The sequence below is a fragment of the Nerophis lumbriciformis genome, linkage group LG12 (assembly GCF_033978685.3).
Source record: "Nerophis lumbriciformis linkage group LG12, RoL_Nlum_v2.1, whole genome shotgun sequence".
NCBI classification, from domain to species: Eukaryota; Metazoa; Chordata; class Actinopteri; order Syngnathiformes; family Syngnathidae; genus Nerophis; species Nerophis lumbriciformis.
Window position 1 is genome coordinate 32,569,634 of NC_084559.2, and position 18,590 is coordinate 32,588,223.

The 18,590-nt window shown below is 41.6% G+C and overlaps 1 protein-coding gene across 4 annotated transcripts; it reads right to left on the reverse strand.

Moving 5' to 3' along the window:
* Positions 1-17,175, reverse strand: tchp (trichoplein, keratin filament binding). Of its 4 annotated transcripts, none has more exons than XM_061986396.1 (12): positions 17,015-17,175; positions 16,046-16,240; positions 9,581-9,752; positions 9,450-9,506; positions 8,641-8,856; positions 8,450-8,562; positions 8,302-8,368; positions 772-953; positions 621-702; positions 394-546; positions 181-312; positions 1-123 (listed from the first exon to the last, which is right to left on the reverse strand). In XM_061986396.1, exons 2-12 carry the CDS (start codon positions 16,234-16,236, stop codon positions 91-93), a joined length of 1,398 nt encoding a protein of 465 aa, XP_061842380.1. In that variant the 5' UTR covers positions 16,237-16,240; positions 17,015-17,175; the 3' UTR covers positions 1-90. The 4 variants fall into 4 exon arrangements, with proteins under 4 accessions (XP_061842380.1, XP_061842379.1, XP_061842378.1 ...); XM_061986395.1 differs by lacking the exon at positions 17,015-17,175 and adding an exon at positions 16,485-16,648; XM_061986394.1 differs by lacking the exon at positions 17,015-17,175 and adding an exon at positions 16,308-16,474.
* Between the last annotated feature and the right edge of the window lie 1,415 nt (positions 17,176-18,590).

An 18,590-nucleotide genomic window follows, 5' to 3' on the forward strand; every position in this document is an offset into this window, starting at 1 on the left:
CATTTATAAAGAATTCTTTATTTAAAAAGCAGACATTTAATTTAAAAAGCAGACATAATTCTTCATAGGACAATAAAAGATGTCAGCTGCTCATGTCCACGCTATTCGAGGTTGACTGTGAATCTGCAAAGGAGATAAAAAGAATGTAACCATTGAAAACTACACTACACATGTATTTACCGTTGGCTGGTATCCTGTGTGTGGCATCCACTGCTGGTCTTTCCTCAGCGCCTCCCTGTGGACAAGATAAGCACTTCTGTTTTCTTTCTCTTCCTCCTCTATCCTGCACTGCTCTTCAAGCTGCTGCTCCACCTGCAGGGCGTGAACACAAACGGCATTAAATCCAGACGTACAGAGTACACAAGCCAGCCTCTCTTCATTCACTCCAAAAACCTCAAAGCTGTCTTGGTTCTCGTCCTGGCGTCCAAACTCCTTTAGCTCCTCCAGCTCCCGGATCATCTCGTCTCGTTTCTTCAAGGACTCTAACTGAGCCTTGCGGTTGATCTGCATCTTCAGCGCCAGCATCTTCCGCCTCTCTGCCAGCACCTTTTGAAAGACAAAAACATCATTGTTCATGTTGACTTTTATTACCTGGCTCAAGTTTTTAGATAAAAGTGCACCTCGTGCATGAGCATCTCTCTGGCTTTTCTCTCCCTCTCCCACGTCGCTTCCCGTTGCTCCCACACGTATTGAGCTTCCTCTCTAAGGAACGCATATTAAAATACTCTTTTAGAGGATCCATCTTTCCCAGAGCGAGAGCTGCCATATCACCTGTGTAGGAAGTCAAACTCGGCCTCCCGCTCTCTCTCCAGCTGGAGCTGCTCCTCGATGACACGCTTCATCCAGGCGGCGTCGGCGAAGACTCTTTCTCTTCTCGCCGTCACCGCCCTCACTTCTTCATTTTGCTGCTGCTCTCCATGCAGCAAGGCCGCCAGGAGCCTGAGGTCCACTTCCTGGGAGGTACAACGCTATTAGGGACTCATTTCATTCAAAACTACAGACCCCGTTTCCATATGAGTTGGGAAATTGTGTTAGATGTAAATATAAACGGAATACAATTATTTGCAAATCTTTTTCAACCCATATTCAATTGAATGCACTACAAAGACAACATATTTGATGTTCAAACTGATAAACTTTTTTTTTTTTTGCAAATAATCATTAACTTTAGAATTTGATGTCAGCAACACGTGACAAAGAAGTTGGGAAAGGTGGCAATAAATACTGATAAAGTTGAGGAATGCTCATCAAACACTTATTTGGAACATCCTACAGGTGAACAGGCAAATTGGGAACAGGTGGGTGCCATGATTGGGTATAAAAGTAGATTCCATGAAATGCTCAGTCATTCAAATTGTTGAACAGTTTAAGAACAACCTTTCTCAACCAGCAATTGCAAGGAATTTAGGGATTTCACCATCTACGGTCCGTAATATCATCAAAGGGTTCAGAGAACCTGGAGAAATCACTGCACGTAAGCAGCTAAGCCCGTGACCTTCGATCCTTCAGGCTGTACTGCATCAACAAGCGACATCAGTGTGTAAAGGATATCACCACATGGGCTCAGGAACACTTCAGAAACCCACTGTCAGTAACTACAGTTGGTCGCTACATCTGTAAGTGCAAGTTAAAACTCTCCTATGCAAGGCGAAAACCGTTTATCAACAACACCCAGAAATGCCGTCGGCTTCGCTGGGCCTGAGCTCATCTAAGATTCAATTGAATATGGGTTGAAAAGGATTTGCAAATCATTGTATTCCGTTTATATTTACATCTAACACAATTTCCCAACTCATATGGAAACGGGGTTTGTACATTAGGCCTCCTTAGTGATGAAAACCGGACACGCTCAAAAAAGTGTTAAGTTATATATATATATACTTCAACTTCATATATATATTTTACTTCAATGCTTCTGACCTATCCATAGATAGTTTTTATATATTTGTATTGTTTTTTCAAATGTTTTATGCTCTTTTTGTAAAGGCCCCCAACATTTTTTATGATGGAAAAAACACAAGTGGAGGAGTTCAAGTACCTCGGAGTCTTGTTCACGAGTGAGGGAAGAGTGGATCGTGAGATCGACAGGCGGATCGGTGCGGCGTCTTCAGTAATGCGGACGCTGTATCGATCCGTTGTGGTGAAGAAGGAGCTGAGCCGGAAGGCAAAGCTCTCAATTTACCGGTCGATCTACGTTCCCATCCTCACCTATGGTCAAGAGCTTTGGGTTATGACCGAAAGGACAAGATCACGGGTACAAGCGGCCGTAATGAGTTTCCTCCGCCGGGTGGCGGGGCTCTCCCTTAGAGATAGGGTGAGAAGCTCTGTCATCCGGGGGGAGCTCAAAGTAAAGCCGCTGCTCCTCCACATCGAGAGGAGCCAGATGAGGTGGTTCGGGCATCTGGTCAGGATGCCACCCGAGCGCCTCCCTAAGGAGGTGTTTAGGGCATGTCCGACCGGTAGGAGGCCACGAGGAAGACCCAGGACACGTTGGGAAGACTATGTCTCCCGGCTGGCCTGGGAACGCCTCGGGATCCCCCGGGAGGAGCTGGACGAAGTGGCTGGGGAGAGGGAAGTCTGGGCTTCCCTGCTTAGGCTGCTGCCCCCGCGACCCGACCTCGGATAAGCGGAAGAAGATGGATGGATGGATGGATGGATGGATGGATGGAAAAAACACAAACTATGCATAATTTCCCAACAAGAGTTGCAAAGTGGAATACTTTAGATGAGGTAATTACAGCCTTTAATATGTCAATAATTCATAACAACACTGACTTTGATGCCCTATTATTTTTGGAACAATGACCGTATTTTCCCCAAAAACTTACTATCTCTACTAAGCCGAAAAACAGACATTTTAAAAAATGTATCGTATGTAGGTAATTTTTTATTTTAAGTACGTTTCAACACTTTAAATGTTTTAACAGCTTTATTAGACCTATCATATATATAAAGTTTGTATATATTTGCAATGTTTTTTTTATTTTTTATGCTGTTATGTAAAGAAAAAAATTATTACAGCCTTTTTTTAGGTAAACAATTCATAACGCTGACTTTGATGCCTTATTATTTTTGGTAAAATGACTGTATTTTCCCAAAAACTCCCACTATCTCTACTTAGACGCTTTAAAAAATTTATAACAAGTAGTTTTTTTACTTTCAATGCTTTAAAGGGGAACATTATCACCAGACCTATGTAAGCGTCAATATATACCTTGATGTTGCAGAAAAAAGACCATATATTTTTTTAACCGATTTCCAAACTCTAAATGGGTGAATTTTTGCGAATTAAACGCCTTTCTATTATTCTCTCTCGGAGCGATGACGTCACAACGTGACGTCACATCGGGAAGCAATCCGCCATTTTCTCAAACACCGAGTCAAATCAGCTCTGTTATTTTCTGTTTTTTCGACTGTTTTCCGTACCTTGGAGACATCATGCCTCATCGGTGTGTTGTCGGAGGGTGTAACAACACGAACAGGGACGGATTCAAGTTGCACCAGTGGCCCAAAGATGCGAAAGTGGCAAGAAATTGGACGTTTGTTCCGCACACTTTACCGACGAAAGCTATGCTACGACAGAGATGGCAAGAATGTGTGGATATCCTGCGACACTCAAAGCAGATGCATTTCCAACAATAAAGTCAAAGAAATATTTTCCAAAAACTTCCACAATCTCTGCTTAGCCGAAAAACAGACATGTTAAAAAATGTATTATAAGTAGGTGAAAAAAAATGTTTTTGTAACTTTAAACGCTTTAAATGTTTAACAGCTTTAAACCTATCATAGATATAAAGTTTTTATATATTTGAAATGTTTTTGTTTTTTTTATGTTTTATGCTGTTTTTGTAAAGAAAACAATTACAGCCTTTTTTATGTCAATAATTCATAAAAACTCAATAGTATGCCTCCTTGCCAAAAAATGGATTTGATGTTTTTTTTGTAAAAAAAAACCAAAAAAAACAACAACTATATTTTTATCATGGGGAAAAAAACTAAATATGCAATATTTTTCAAAAATGAGTTTCAAAGTGAAATATTTCAGATTAGGTTCCAGCAGAGTCGATCAGTGACGTGCGGTGAGGTTCATGACTGGTGAGGCACTGACTTCATCACAGTCAGATTTACAAACATGTGAACCCTAAAGAGTATCTTATTCACCATTTGATTGGCAGCAGTTAACGGGTTATGTTTAAAAGCTCATACCAGCATTTTTCCCTGCTTGGCACTCAGCATCAAGGGTTGGAATTGGGGGTTAAATCACCAACAATTATTCCCGGGCGCGGCGCCGCTGCTGCCCACTGCTCCCCTCACCTCCCAGGGGGTGAACAAGGGGATGGGTCAAATGCAGAGGACAAATTTCATTACACCTAGTGTGTGTGTGACAATCATTGGTACTTTAACTTAACTTTAACTTTACACATACAAACTGTAGCACACAAAAAAAGCACATTTAATAAAAAAAACGTTATTATGGTCTTACCTTTACTTATAAGTGCGGGAACAGTGGTGTTCGTGTTGGAGGAGTTGTGAATGAATGAAATATGAAATCCTTGCTGCAGTCTGCAGGTGTACCTAATGTTGTGTCCCTGCAGTCGTTCACGGCTCCTCCGGCGCGAGCATTGTTGTTTTTGCACTTTTTGGCTTCTTGTTAAGTGACTTTTTTTGGGTGGATTCGGTCTTGCACGTGAAGGGTTTGGGTGTGGGCTTTGATTGGTGTGGCGCTCCCGTCGGGGGGTGCGCGGGGTGCATTAACCGGCACCAGGAGGCGGGATTACTGCAAGCCTCAGCCAGTCCGTCTTCGCAGCAGTTTTATGATTGCTCCGCACAAGAAATGCGTTACACACATACAGTTGTTGACAAAATACACTGTACATTATATACCTCAGCTAACTAAACTATGGAAATGTATAATATAGTTAATATAGCAATACGGTCTCACTGCACAGCAGGCCAGCAGTTAGCCGAGTCCGTAATCCATGTTGAGGCACAACTGAGTGACGTGCCTCAACTGGCTGCTGATCACCGCACCGTCTCTTTTCAGTATTTGTTAAAAAGTTAAAGTTAAAGTACCAATGATTGTCACACACACACTAGGTGTGGCGAAATTATTCTCTGCATTTGACCCATCACCCTTGATCACCCCCTGGGAGGTGAGGGGAGCAGTGGGCAGCAGCAGTGGCCGCGCCCGGGAATCATTTTGGTGATTTAACCCCCAATTCCAACCCTTGATGCTGAGTGCCAAGCAGGGAGGCAATGGGTCCCATTTTTATAATCTTTGGTATGACTCGGCCGGGGTTTGAACTCACAACCTACCGATCTCAGGGCGGACACTCTAACCACTAGGCCACTGAGTAGGTGGCCTAGTTTCACATTTGAACGGCAAATGTGAAAATTCAGCGATTTTGAATAAAAATAATCTAAAACTGGTGAAGTTAAACGGAAAATAACTTTATAGTATAATCACTGGATACACGTACCGGTAATTTAATTTTTTTTTTTTCTTTTTACATTTTTTTTCTTTCCATGATGGCAGGTGAGGCCCCGACTCACCTGCCTCCTGTGACCGCACCTCACTGGAGTCGAGTACCGGTATACAGAGAGTATGGAAAACTTGGTTTCAAGCGATCTCTTCGATGATTGGTCAAAAGGCACTCGCGTGACTACAGGGCGCCATGTTACGTACCAATTCAAAGCCGCAGCTAAGCAACACTGCACTCATTATACATTTCTTTTAGTGTTTGCTGTGTAAACATGCCCTGTTGCGCGGCGTGGGGATGAGCTACTTGCAAAAAATGCGGGAAGCAATTCTATACGTTCTCCGCAACCCACAAAGGAAATAAAATATTGGAATTGAAGGTTTGCCGGGAAAACTGTAGAGGCAATAACAGTTTCTTGTGCAAAGAGCGAGCATACATACACATGGAAACCTGCTATATTGCACTCTCAGCAACAGAGAATTAATACCCTTTGCCTGACTAAACTTTGATTCAAAATTGCACCTTTTCTGCATGTGTCACCAATAATCCAAATTAATAAATAATGCAGTAAAAAGCAGCATTAGTTCAGTATTCAAGTTAATATGGTGATAATGAAATCAGGAAGCCATGACTCGCCACAGCAAAACTTATGAAAACCATTTAAAAAATGGAAAAGCAAAGGCATATATAGTGCAGTGATTACAAATATTACATTGGAGGCAAATTCCAAAGTAGACGTACTTTTTACACAAAAGTAATAATTTCTCCGTATTTGTTGGTCCAAAGACAATGAAGAATTTGGAAAAATTGGGGTAATACGTTTATTTTTGGTGGCTGTGTATTTTCTGACATTCAGGTCACTAACCACAGCATAAATGTAGGGACAGAGTGCATCAAACACAGCCGCAAAATTGCCCCAAAATTATTATTTAAATTGTATTGTAAGTTTATGAGCTGGAGTATATGTGGTACTATATTTAGTCTGTGAATCTGTCAAATTAATACAATTAATTAGCAAAAGTGATGCGATGGAGTGACGTCAGTCAGCGACTAGAGATCTGTCAGAGGATACTATCTTGCTTCAGAGAAACTTTTATTATTACATTACTTACATTTTTCACTTTGAGTGGATTAATATTCGCCTGTGGTTACTGGATCACTAAGAGTACGGTTGATGAAGCGCGTTCACTTCAAATTGACACTAACTCTTATTAGCTTGCTTGACAAGGAAATATTTTTGTGCTACACTCTTTTTTTGTGGTGTTGCTACCTTATTTGTGATTATTCCAAGCTGTTTATCAGATTCTATGCATAGCAGTGTCACTTAAAGTGAATGTGACGGTGTGCCATAATTACAACAGTCAGCTGGATTAAAAAAAAACAAAGATAGATGGATCATTTTTCCAGCATCTTTAACGGTCCTCCTAGACAAATTTGTAAGCAGTACCAAAAAATACCTGTACTAGGTATACAGTACATGCCCACCCAGGAGAAAGACAAAGAGAGCACTTAATGACTTCTCTGGTAGGATACTTACTGTATGTTGTGTTACAGCCACTGACTTGTGTTACATTTGAATGAACACAAGTGCCTGTGTAAATAGTTCATGTTTCAATGTGGACACCTGCAGCTTACAGACCTGTGCGGCCAATATATATACAAAATACAATTAAGTGGGTGCGGCTTAATAATGGTAATATGATATTACTGAATTAGGGAAACACATCGTTAGCAAGTATTCATAAATACTGTATTTTCCAGACTATAAGGAGCAAAGAATTATGAGGTGCACGGTCGATGAACGGGTCTATTTTCATACACAAGGCTTACTGGATTAGAAGGCGCATTAAAAGGGTCATATTATGATTGCTTTCCTAAATTTAAAACATTTCCTTATGCTCTACATAATATTTGGTCAAATGTTGCATAGATTATGCTTTACAGATCGTCCTCCAGCCGCTGTCTGACCATTTCCTAAGATTGCACCGTTCTTGGGCAGTCTTATTTAAATGGCTCCACTTCGACTACGTCTTCTCTTCTCCCTGTCATCTTTTGTTGTAGTTTTTAGCGCTTCCATAGCGTCTTCTACTGACAGATTAAGTCCGAACTATACACTAAATTGTAATAAAAATGGCAACAGGGGAGGATGAATGCCCCACAACAAGAGTCTAGAGAAAAAGAAGGAGCTTGCGGACTACAATGCGTGCACATTTTCGGGACTTATGCAAATTCCAAATACACAACAGCAGGTACCAATAGGTAAGAAAAGTTGATTTTGCGTAATAGGTCGAAACAAAACGCCAGATAATATGTGCCCTAATATGTGCAAGTTTGGGTCTTTATCCACACACTCGTATGTTGAAGCACAGTACGTCTGACTACGGGTAGCCGTAATGCTCCGACAATCCATCAAGCGGCGCCGGCTTCGTAGCTTACAAAAGCCATACTAAAACATTTTGACAGAGTCTTTAAAAGCAGTGTGCAACGTTCTATATTCTCACTGAAACATTAAAGCTTTGGTGTTGCTTGCTTACCGGCGGTACTTGCTAACGACATTTATTGAACAAGCGTCAGCCTGCAGTCCACACTTATCTCCTATGTGTGACTGCCATCTACTGGTCACCCTTACTACACCATGTACCACAACCAGAATTAATACATACATAAGGTGCGCCGGTTTATAAGGCGCATTGTCGATTTTTCAGAAAATTAAAGGATTTTAAGTGCGTCTTATAGTCTGAAAAACAGAGTACTTTCTTCGGCACATACTGGCGTTAATAGTTCACAAAATTGTTTTATTAAAAAACAGGGAAGCACTCACCAGTTCTTCTCGCACTTGCTGGGCTCTCCTCCTAAGCTGAAAGCGATACTGTCGGATGAGAAAATTCCTAAATGGAGATCAGTTCAGAGATCTTAGAGTCCATCCACTCAGCAGAAAGTTTCCGCTCCTTCTAAACAGCTATCCTTACCGCATGGCATCCTTCTTTCGTCCTTCCTCTATTTTCCTCCTCTCTGCATCGATCTTCCCCACATCCCACAGCTGCACTTGCAAGGACTCTTCCTCCTTCCTTAGACAAGTGGCCTTGGAGGAACAACACAAATGTAAGTGTGGTGTCATTTTTTTCCTCAGTATTGCTCCTTTTGACTTGTATCTGAATACCTCCTCTTCCTTTAGCCGCAGCTCTTCCATCAGTTTGCGAAGGTTTTCCGCTCGCTGTATCTCCTCAGCTCTCCTGTTTTCCTCCTCTTGTTCGATTCTCTCCACAGATTCTCTTCGGATCCTCTCATAATTGTTTTGCATATCCTCCTGCCCCACATATTCTCTTCGGGTCCTCTCATAATTGTTTTGCGTGTCCTCCTGCTCCGCCACGTCTTGCTGTGCATTTGGAGACATGACAACTTTGTCAACTACGCAATAGACCAGTGATTCTCAAACTGTGGTACGTGAACCCCTAGTCAGGGCGGCCATTAGTGGTACGCCAAAGAACCGCTTGATTAAAGTACAGGGTTTTATTTTCCTATGTTCAAACAGAGTTACTGTTCTGTGTGTAATGTTATAGTGGCCAAAAATAATATACTGTATATACTTATTAGATAAAACCCATGCCTTGTTTTTAGTGAAATCTTAGGCCTACTAAGTTACTGTATGTGGGTCAGTATGGTTGCAAGCCAAGTTTTTTCTGATATAGTACTTTTGTACTATCTCAGATAGTACTATCTGAGATAGTACTACATTTGAGAACCACTGCACTAAACTTGCTAATATTTTAGACTTGAAACCGAGTGACTGACACAGAAACAATTTTAAGAAAATGACCAAGAAAAAAAACAATATTACAGTAGGTCCAACAGAATAATTCTGACACAAGTATATGGAAATACAGAAAAAAGAAAAAGCATTGTTTATCACAGTCCAATCGCCCATGCTCCCACTGTCCATTACGAAATCATAGTGCTGGTTTAGGCTACCTGTTGCGGTTCCGGTTTGGTTCTTTTCCAGTGCTCCTTCAGCAGCTCCTGTGCCAGCTAAATGTACAACACAGTGAATTAAATAAGCACATCAAACAAGCAGCAAGGATATAATTTGATGCACTATCTACCTTTTTTCTTCTCTCCATTGATATGCCTTGCCCTTTCTCCACTTTCAGCTCCTTCAGCTCGGCGTTCAGTTGTTTTTGTTCCTCTTCGAGCATGTGCCTGAGTCGTTCCCTGCGCTCCTCCAGACAATTGATGTTTTCCTCCTCCAGCCTGTCTCTACAATATGCCGACATACTGACAGAGCACAGACATGACTCGTTTGGCCCTGCGGCCTCAATGTTTGAAAATGCGTTGTCTACTCATAAAGATACACAGGACGAGGGATGGATATCGTTTACATTTTAACCGAATCTGCACCACACTTGCCAACCTTGAGACCTCCGATTTCGGGAGGTGGGGGGATGGGGGGTGGGAGGCTTGGTCGGGGTGGGGCGGGGGCGTGGTTAAGAGGGGAGGAGTATTATTTACAGCTAATAAATAAATATATATATATATATATATATATATATACATATACATATACATATATTAAGGCTGGGCGATATTGCCTTTTTTTTAATATTGTGATATTTTAAGGCCATATCGCGATACACGATATATATCTCCATATTTTGCCTTAGCCTTAAATGAACACTTGATGCATATAATCACAGCAGTATGATGATTCTATGTGTCTACATTAAAACATTCTTGTTCATACTGCATTAATATATGCTACTTTAAAACGTTCATGTAGACAAGGAAATCACAACTAAAAAAAATCACTATTTTTTTCATACGGTGTTGATCTGGAAATGTTTGCCTCGGCATTTTGATGGTGTGGGCGTGTGGCACCGAACGGAGATGTTGACGTGCGGAGTAAGCACTGTTCATTCTCTAGCAGGTGACTTTTCAAATGGTGCTACATATTAGCAGTAACGCTACTTTTTATAGCAACGCTTTCGCCCCACACTTAAATTACGGTTGTCTGTTCGACATATTCCCACTTGAAGCCAAACCACCCCCAGACGATGGACCCCCTGCTGTTTTTTGGGGGAATTAATTATTCCTTCATTTGTTACCAGATTTGCACCTTTTTTCTCTCGTATTACCGCACACACGGATACGCTAGCATCACAGCTAACGTTAGCCATGCCGCTACCTCTTTGCTGCGCGCGGGCGTATACGTATGTGACGTATGACCTGACGTGTGTAAAAGCTGCGCTTGCTGTCTGTGAGAAGGAGAGACAGGAAAGAGCGAGGAGAGCCTGTAGTGTAATGCCAGCAGCTAAAAGCAACTGCGTGAAAACGCATACTCGAATATCATGATATAGTCATTTTCTATATCGCACAGAGACAAACCCGCGATATATCGCCCAGCCCTAATAAATATATATATATATATATATATATATATATATACATACATCCTGACAATATGCATACAAAACTGTGTTTAGACAATTGGTACTTCAAACTTGCATAAATAAATCTTAAGGAATATAACATAACATGGCTTCTGAGAGCTTCAAAATGTAATGAATAAAATGCTAAAGTTGTTGATAAACAAGCAATTATTTTAATAATTGAATATGGTCATTTTAAATGAATTATTATGATCATTTAAAATTAATTATTTCAAATATGTTTATTTATCTACGTTCCCATCCTCACCTATGGTCATGAGCTTTGGGTTATGACCGAAAGAACAAGATCACGGGTACAAGCGGCTGAAATGAGTTTCCTCCGCCGGGTGGCGGGGCTCTCCCTTAGAGATAGGGTGAGAAGCTCTGTCATCCGGGGAGAGCTCAAAGTAAAGCCGCTGCTCCTCCACATCGAGAGGAGCCAGATGAGGTGGTTCGGGCATCTAGTCAGGATGCCACCCGAGCGCCTCCCTAGGGAGTTGTTTAGGGCACGTCCGACCGGTAGGAGGCCACGAGGAAGACCCAGGACAAGTTGGGAAGACTATGTCTCCCGGCTGGCCTGGGAACGCCTCGGGATCCCCCGGGGGGAGCTGGACGAAGTGGCTGGGGAGAGGGAAGTCTGGGCTTCCCTACTTAGGCTGCTGCCCCCGCGACCCGACCTCGGATAAGCGGAAGAAGATGGATGGATGGATGGATGTTTATTTTAATGTATAATTATATGGCTGGACGTAATAAGGAGTCAGAAAAAATACAAATAAAAACACAATTAATTTTGATGTTTTTAGCAAAATATAGTAAAAATGTATTTAGTTTTTCTTTTTTAAATTAATAAATATATTTATTTTTAGGTAAGATAAACATAATAATACAATTTATCTCTAGTCTGGATGATTTTGTTCTTGTCACCCTGTTGTCCTCCCGTCTCTTCCCCGAGGATGGCTCCATGAGCTGGGCAAACGCCTGGAGATGCCCTACGTCAACAACACGGTCGGCGGCCCGTCGGTGCGCAGCTCGTACATCGCCGCCCTCAACTTCACCCTCAGCAGCCTGACCAGCGTCGGCTTTGGCAACGTGTGCGCCAACACAGACGCCGAGAAGATCTTCTCCATCTGCACCATGCTCATCGGCGGTATGCCGATGGAATATGGAATAACGTGATTGGGCAGGCACGCTGTTTATATCGTGGGAAAGCGGACGTGAAAAAAGGCTGTCCTCACTAAGGTTCGCATGGAGCTGGAGGGGGCGTGGCCTCCAGCTCCGGCTGAAATCGGGAGATTTTTGGGAGAATATTTGTCCCGGGAGGTTTTCGGGAGAGGCGCTGAATTTCGGGAGTCTCCCGAATAATTCGAGAGGGTTGGCAAGAATGATCGGCACTTAAAAAAATGGAAACCATGCAAATGTATTTAAAAAAATAAATAAAATAAAATGCCTTTTAGTTTTTATGGAATTTTGTGACATTCAAGTTGAACAGACGAGTAATCTAAATATATCCGTTATATGAATTAAATAACTAAATAATAAATAAAAAAAATAGTAAAATAATCTTACAACACACTTTTAAACTTATTGCAGTAATACAGACTATGTAAAATGTCCAAAAAACCTTGCTTGAGTTGTAATGTTTGTTACTCATAATTCCGTGTTACAATGTGTTACAATTAGGGCAGCTGTAACTGCAGTGTGGCCAACAGTGAAAAGGAGTTTGACACCACAACTAGATGAAGCAATTCCTGAAGGAATTGCGTGTGAATGCTCCAATGCTGAAGTTGAACTGAAATGCTGACAGAATGTAGTATGAATGTACAAACCCCGTTTCCATATGAGTTGGGAAATTGTGTTGGATGTAAATATAAACGGAATACAATGATTTGCAAATAATTTTCAACCCATACTCAGTTGAATATGCTACAAAGACAACATATTTGATGTTCAAACTGATAAACATTTTTTTTTTTGTGCAAATAATCATTAACTTTAGAATTTGATGCCAGCAACACATGACAAAGAAGTTGGGAAAGGAAGCAATAAATACTGATAAAGTTGAGGAATGCTCATCAAACACTTATTTGGAACATCCCACAGGTGTGCAGGCTAATTGGGAACAGGTGGGTGCCATGATTGGGTATAAAAACAGCTTCCCAAAAAATGCTCAGTCTTTCACAAGAAAGGATGGGGCGAGGTACACCCCTTTGTCCACAAATGTGTGAGCAAATAGTCAAACAGTTTAAGAACAACGTTTCTCAAAGTGCAATTGCTAGCAATTTAGGGATTTCAACATCTCCGGTCCATAATATGATCAAAAGGTTCAGAGAATCTGGAGAAATCACTCCACGTAAGCGGCATGGCCGGAAACCAACATTGAATGACCGTGACCTTCGATCCCTCAGACGGCACTGTATCAAAAACCGACATCAATCTCTAAAGGATATCACCACATGGGCTCAGGAACACTTCAGAAAACCACTGTCACTAAATACAGTTCGTCGCTACATCTGTAAGTGCAAGTTAAAGCTCTACTATGCAAAGCGAAAGCCATTTATCAACAACATCCAGAAACGCCGCTGGCTTCTCTGGGCCCGAGATCATCTGAGATGGACTCATGCAAAGTGGAAAAGTGTTCTGTGGTCTGACGAGTCCACATTTCAAATTGTTTTTGGAAATATTCGACATCGTGACATCTGGACCAAAGGAGAAGCGAACCATCCAGACTATTATCGACGCAAAGTTCAAAAGCCAGCATCTTAAAAAATATGGGGCGGCGTGGCGCAGTGGAAGAATGGCCGTGCGCGACCCGAGGGTCCCTGGTTCAATCCCCACCTAGTACCAACCTCGTCATGTCCGTTGTGTCCTGAGCAAGACACTTCACCCTTGCTACTGATGGGTGCTGGTTAGCGCCTTGCATGGCAGCTCCCTCCATCAGTGTGTGAATGTGTGTGTGAATGGGTAAATGTGGAAGTAGTGTCAAAGCGCTTTGAGTACCTTGAAGGTAGAAAAGCGCTATACAAGTACAACCCATTTATCATTTATTATTTATCTGTGATGGTATGGGGGTGCATTATTGCCCAAGGCATGGGTAACTTACACATCTGTGAAGGCACCATTAATGCTGAAAGGTACATACAGGTTTTGGAACAACATATGCTGCCATCTAAGCGCCGTCTTTTTCATGGACGCCCCTGCTTATTTCAGCAAGACAATGCCAAGCCACATTCATCACGTGTTACAACAGCGTGGCTTCGTAAAAAAAGAGTGTGAGTACTTTCCTGGCTCGCCTGCAGTCCAGACCTGTCTCCCATCGAAAATGTGTGGCGCACTATGAAGCGTAAAATACGACAGCAGAGACCCCGGACTGTTGAACGACTGAAGCTCTACATAAAACAAGAATGGGAAAGAATTCTGTGATGTAACACAGTGCCCTTTCCCAACTACTTTGGCACGTGTTGCAGCCATGAAATTCTAAGTTAATTATTATTTGCAAAAAAAAAAAAAGTTTATGAGTTTGAACATCAAATATCTTGTCTTTGTAGTGCATTCAATTGAATATGGGTTGAAAAGGATTTGCAAATCATTGTATTCCGTTTATATTTACATCTAACACAATTTCCCAACTCATATGGTAACGGGGTTTGTAAGAATAGTTGGAATGGTTTCAATCGGTTGAAAAATGTGGGAATTGTGGAAGTTTGAAAAATTGACAATTCATTTTGAATGGGGGAAATGAAAAACATTTGGAATTATGGGAAATCCTGGAATTTTTTTTAGAATTGTTGAAGTAGAGCACACAATTCCTGAACAGGCTGTATATTTTGAAGTTGGAACGGTTTAAATCAGATGAAAAATGTGAAAGTTGTGGAACTGTGAATAATGTCCCATGGATTTCAATGTGGGATCTGCGCCGAGGATGTCGTTGTGGCTTGTGCAGCCCTTTGAGACACTCGTGATTTAGGGCTATATAAATAAACTTTGATTGATTGATTGATTGAATTTCCCAAAAATGTGTGAATTTCGGGAAAAGTGGGAATTTTTGGGAAAATGATTTGAATGCAATTTGAATGGTCTGAATGAGTTGAAATGGTTGGTGTTGGAATTTTTCTAAATGGTCGGGAAATGTTGAAGTAGTCCATCCATCCATCCATTTTCTACCGCTTATTCTCTTCGGGGTCGCTGGAGCCTATCTCAGCTACAATCGGGCGGAAGGCGGCGTATACCCTGGACAAGTCGCCACCCCATCACAGGGCCAACACAGATAGACAGACAACATTCACACTCACATTCACACACACTAGGGCCAACTTTTTAGTGTTGCCAATCAACCTATCCCCAGGTGCATGTTTTTGGAGGTGGGAGGAAGCTGGAATACCCAGAGGGAACCCACGCAGTCACGGGGAGAACATGCAAACTCCACACAGAAAGATCCTGAGCCCGGGATTGAACTCAGGACTACTCAGTGTTGAATTGAGAAATGGTATTACAGAATTCCTGGAATTTCATGAAAACTGGGAATTTTTCCATTTCAAAAAACAACTTTGTTTTTTGTCCTAATTAAGAGGAATGATTTGACGCTAGAATGGTTGAAATGCGTTTAAAAAATGTGGAAAGAGTAGTCGCCAGAAAAAACAGTGGAAATGGGGCTTTCGAAAACCAGGAATTCTGGAAAATCCCGGATTTTTTTTTTTTACTTGGAAAAAGGGTAGTTTGAATTTCCAGGACAGTGGAATGTGTTGAAGGTGGAATTGTATGAATACGTTGAAAAATTTGGAAATGGAGGACTTCTGACAAATGGCCAATTCATTTTGAAAGGGAAACATTTCCAGGAAAACCTAGAATTCTGGGAAATCTGGGAAATTTGGGAATTTGTCAAGGGAAAGACCGAGATTCCCGAATACGCTGAACAGTTTGAAGTTGGAACGATTTGAATGTGTAAGGTAGAGCGCGCCAAAATCTGGAGAATAAGAAGAAAAGCCATACGTGTGAAAGCCTTGGAGCATTCACACAATAAAAGTGAGCAGTGTGTTGAAAATGGCCCCCTAGCTAGACTTTGGATACCACTGGTCTGTAGGCTAAAAATCTATTAAAAACATATTGACGTGTTCTTCTCAAGGTTGCACTGCTGCATGTGTGTACCTCTGGTCGAAGGATTGCCTGGAGGTCCATTGATGGTGCAAATGATTGCGGAAAGTCTGCTCCCTGAAGTATTTGGCATAGATGTCCAGCTTCTCCTGTCTGCGGCATTGTTGCTCCTTCTTCCACGCTAGCCTTATACCAAACGATTGTTTGCGATGGGGAATATAGGTGTTGAGGGTCGGCAGAGCCATGGTCCTGCAAGTTAAAATGATTCATTAAACAACTATTGCCAAGACATAAACCACCAATCCATATGACGTACACGTGTGTTTAAAAACGCCGACCGTTAGCCTTGCACACCATCAACAAAGGACGTGTTTAGCTAAAAAAGTTCGGTGTTTGAGTGATATTCATATCGTGTTTTTTAAATTAGTTTTCTTTTTTAAAATAAGAAAGGAATAATTTTATATATTTAAAAAAAAAAAAAGTTTCAAGTTACCAAATCGTGTCTGGTTACCGCAGTTAATAGTCACTTGAACCACTTCCTGGTAACTCTCAAGCTACGGAAACTCGAAATAGCCAAAACAGTTGTTTAAAAGGCAATTTGTCCTAAACACCTATAGCAAACAGTTCCTTCTACAAATACCTACAATATATTTCAAAATAATGTAATCAAAATGTCTAAATTATTTTTTGATTGTTTGTAAAAAGTAAATACACGTGTGGTGATGTTTTACGATGTCCGATTGTTTGTGTGGCCCTGAATAGGCCAGGCACAGTGGCCGAGAGAGTGAAGAGAGAGAGCGGCTGGTAGAGAGTGACGTAATTGTGTTTTTTTATTGATTGATTGAAAGTTTTATTTGTAGATTGCACAGTACAGTACATATTCCGTACAATTGACCACTAAATGGTAACACCCGAATACGTTTTTCAACTTGTTTAAATCGGGGTCTACGTTAATCAATTCATGACGTAGTATTTATGCCAGATACTTGTGTTGTTTTGGGTGTGGTTACGGCGGGTAGTTACCGATCTCGCACAATAAAGCAACGGATCACGGATCACCTCCTCGTCCTCTTTATAACGTCTACAAAGACGTTACACATGGTGTCAGAAGTGGACGACGTGACAGCGCCTGATAATGAAGGAGGAGGTGACAGATGGACATTGCTAATTGATGACTAAACAAAATAAACATTGACCTCGCTTCAGAGCAGGTTGTTTGCCTCAAGCAGCCGGGAAACTCGCTTCCGGTCACATGTTGTAAACAATGATGACAGTGCCCACGGTAACCGCTAGCATGCGAAGACGCCAATACTCTAGCAGAGTGGGTAATTGGGAGTAACTACGTTTGGTTTTAATATATGCAGTAATAAACCCTAAAACTGCCATTTACTCACCATCGTTGATATTATTTACAAGAGGTGCAATACCCCAAACTAGAGATGCTGAAAATGCTTTAAAATGTAATATCGGAAATTATCGGTATCAAAGTTATCGGTATCGGTTTCAAAAAGTAAAATGTATGACTTTTTAAAACGCCGCTGTGTACACGGACATAGGGAGAAGTACAGAGCGCCAATAAACCTTAAAGGCACTGCCTTTGCGTGCCGGCCCAATCACATAATATCGGCTTTTCACACAGACAAGTGAATGCAAATCATACTTGGTCAACAGCCATACAGGTCACACTGAGGATGGCCGTATAAACAACTTTAACACTGTTACAAATATGCGCCACACTGTGAACCCACACCAAACAAGAATGACAAACACATTTCAGGAGAACATCCGCACCGTAACACAACATAAACAGAACAGAACAAATACCCAGAACCCCTTGCAGCACTAACTCTTCCGGGACGCTACAATATACACCCCCCGCTACCCCTTACCCCCGCCCCCACCTCAACCCCGCCCACCTCAACCTCCTCATGCTCTCTCAGGGAGAGCACGTCCCAAATTCCAAGCTGCTGTTTTGAGGCATGTTAAAAAAAATAATGCACTTTGTGACTTCAATAATAAATATGGCAGTGCCATGTTGGCATTTTTTTCCATAACTTGAGTTGATTGTTTTTGGAAAACCTTGTTACATTGTTTAATGCATCCAGCGGGGCATCACAACAAAATTAGGCATAATAATGTGTTAATTCCACGACTGTATATATCGGTATCGGTTGATATTGCTATAGGTAATTAAGAGTTGGACAATATCGGAATATCGGCAAAAAAGCCATTATCGGACGTCTCTACCCCAAACCATAATAAAAGAGGTGAAATGGGAATGTTCTGAAAAATTCCTTAATTTGCATGTTGTCAGTGTATACAATTCATCAAAATATATATATTGTAGGGCAGGGGCGTCAAACGTACGGCCCGTAGGCCGGATCAGGCCCGCGAACAGGTTTTATCCGGCCCGCGGGATGAGTTTAATCTGACTCTCCCCAGATCCTTGTAGTTCGCTGAGCTCCACACAAAGATCTGGGCACGAGGGCATTGCAAACTCTTTAAAGATAGCAAAAAATAATGAACCAATCAGGATCGCCGGGCGGGATTTCATAGATGTGACGTAGCGCCAAAGGGACTGTTTGATTCAAACGACAAT

Excerpts from the sequence above, each read along its gene's own strand:
- tchp (XM_061986396.1), bottom strand. The coding sequence starts at position 16,236 with ATGGCTCTGCCGACCCTCAACACCTATATTCCCCATCGCAAACAATCG. Across the intron at positions 954-8,301 it reads AGCAAGTGCGAGAAGAACTG|GAAGTGGACCTCAGGCTCCT; the intron begins GTGAGTGCTTCC and ends TGTACCTCCCAG. Across the intron at positions 313-393 it reads AGAACCAAGACAGCTTTGAG|GTGGAGCAGCAGCTTGAAGA; the intron begins GTTTTTGGAGTG and ends CACGCCCTGCAG.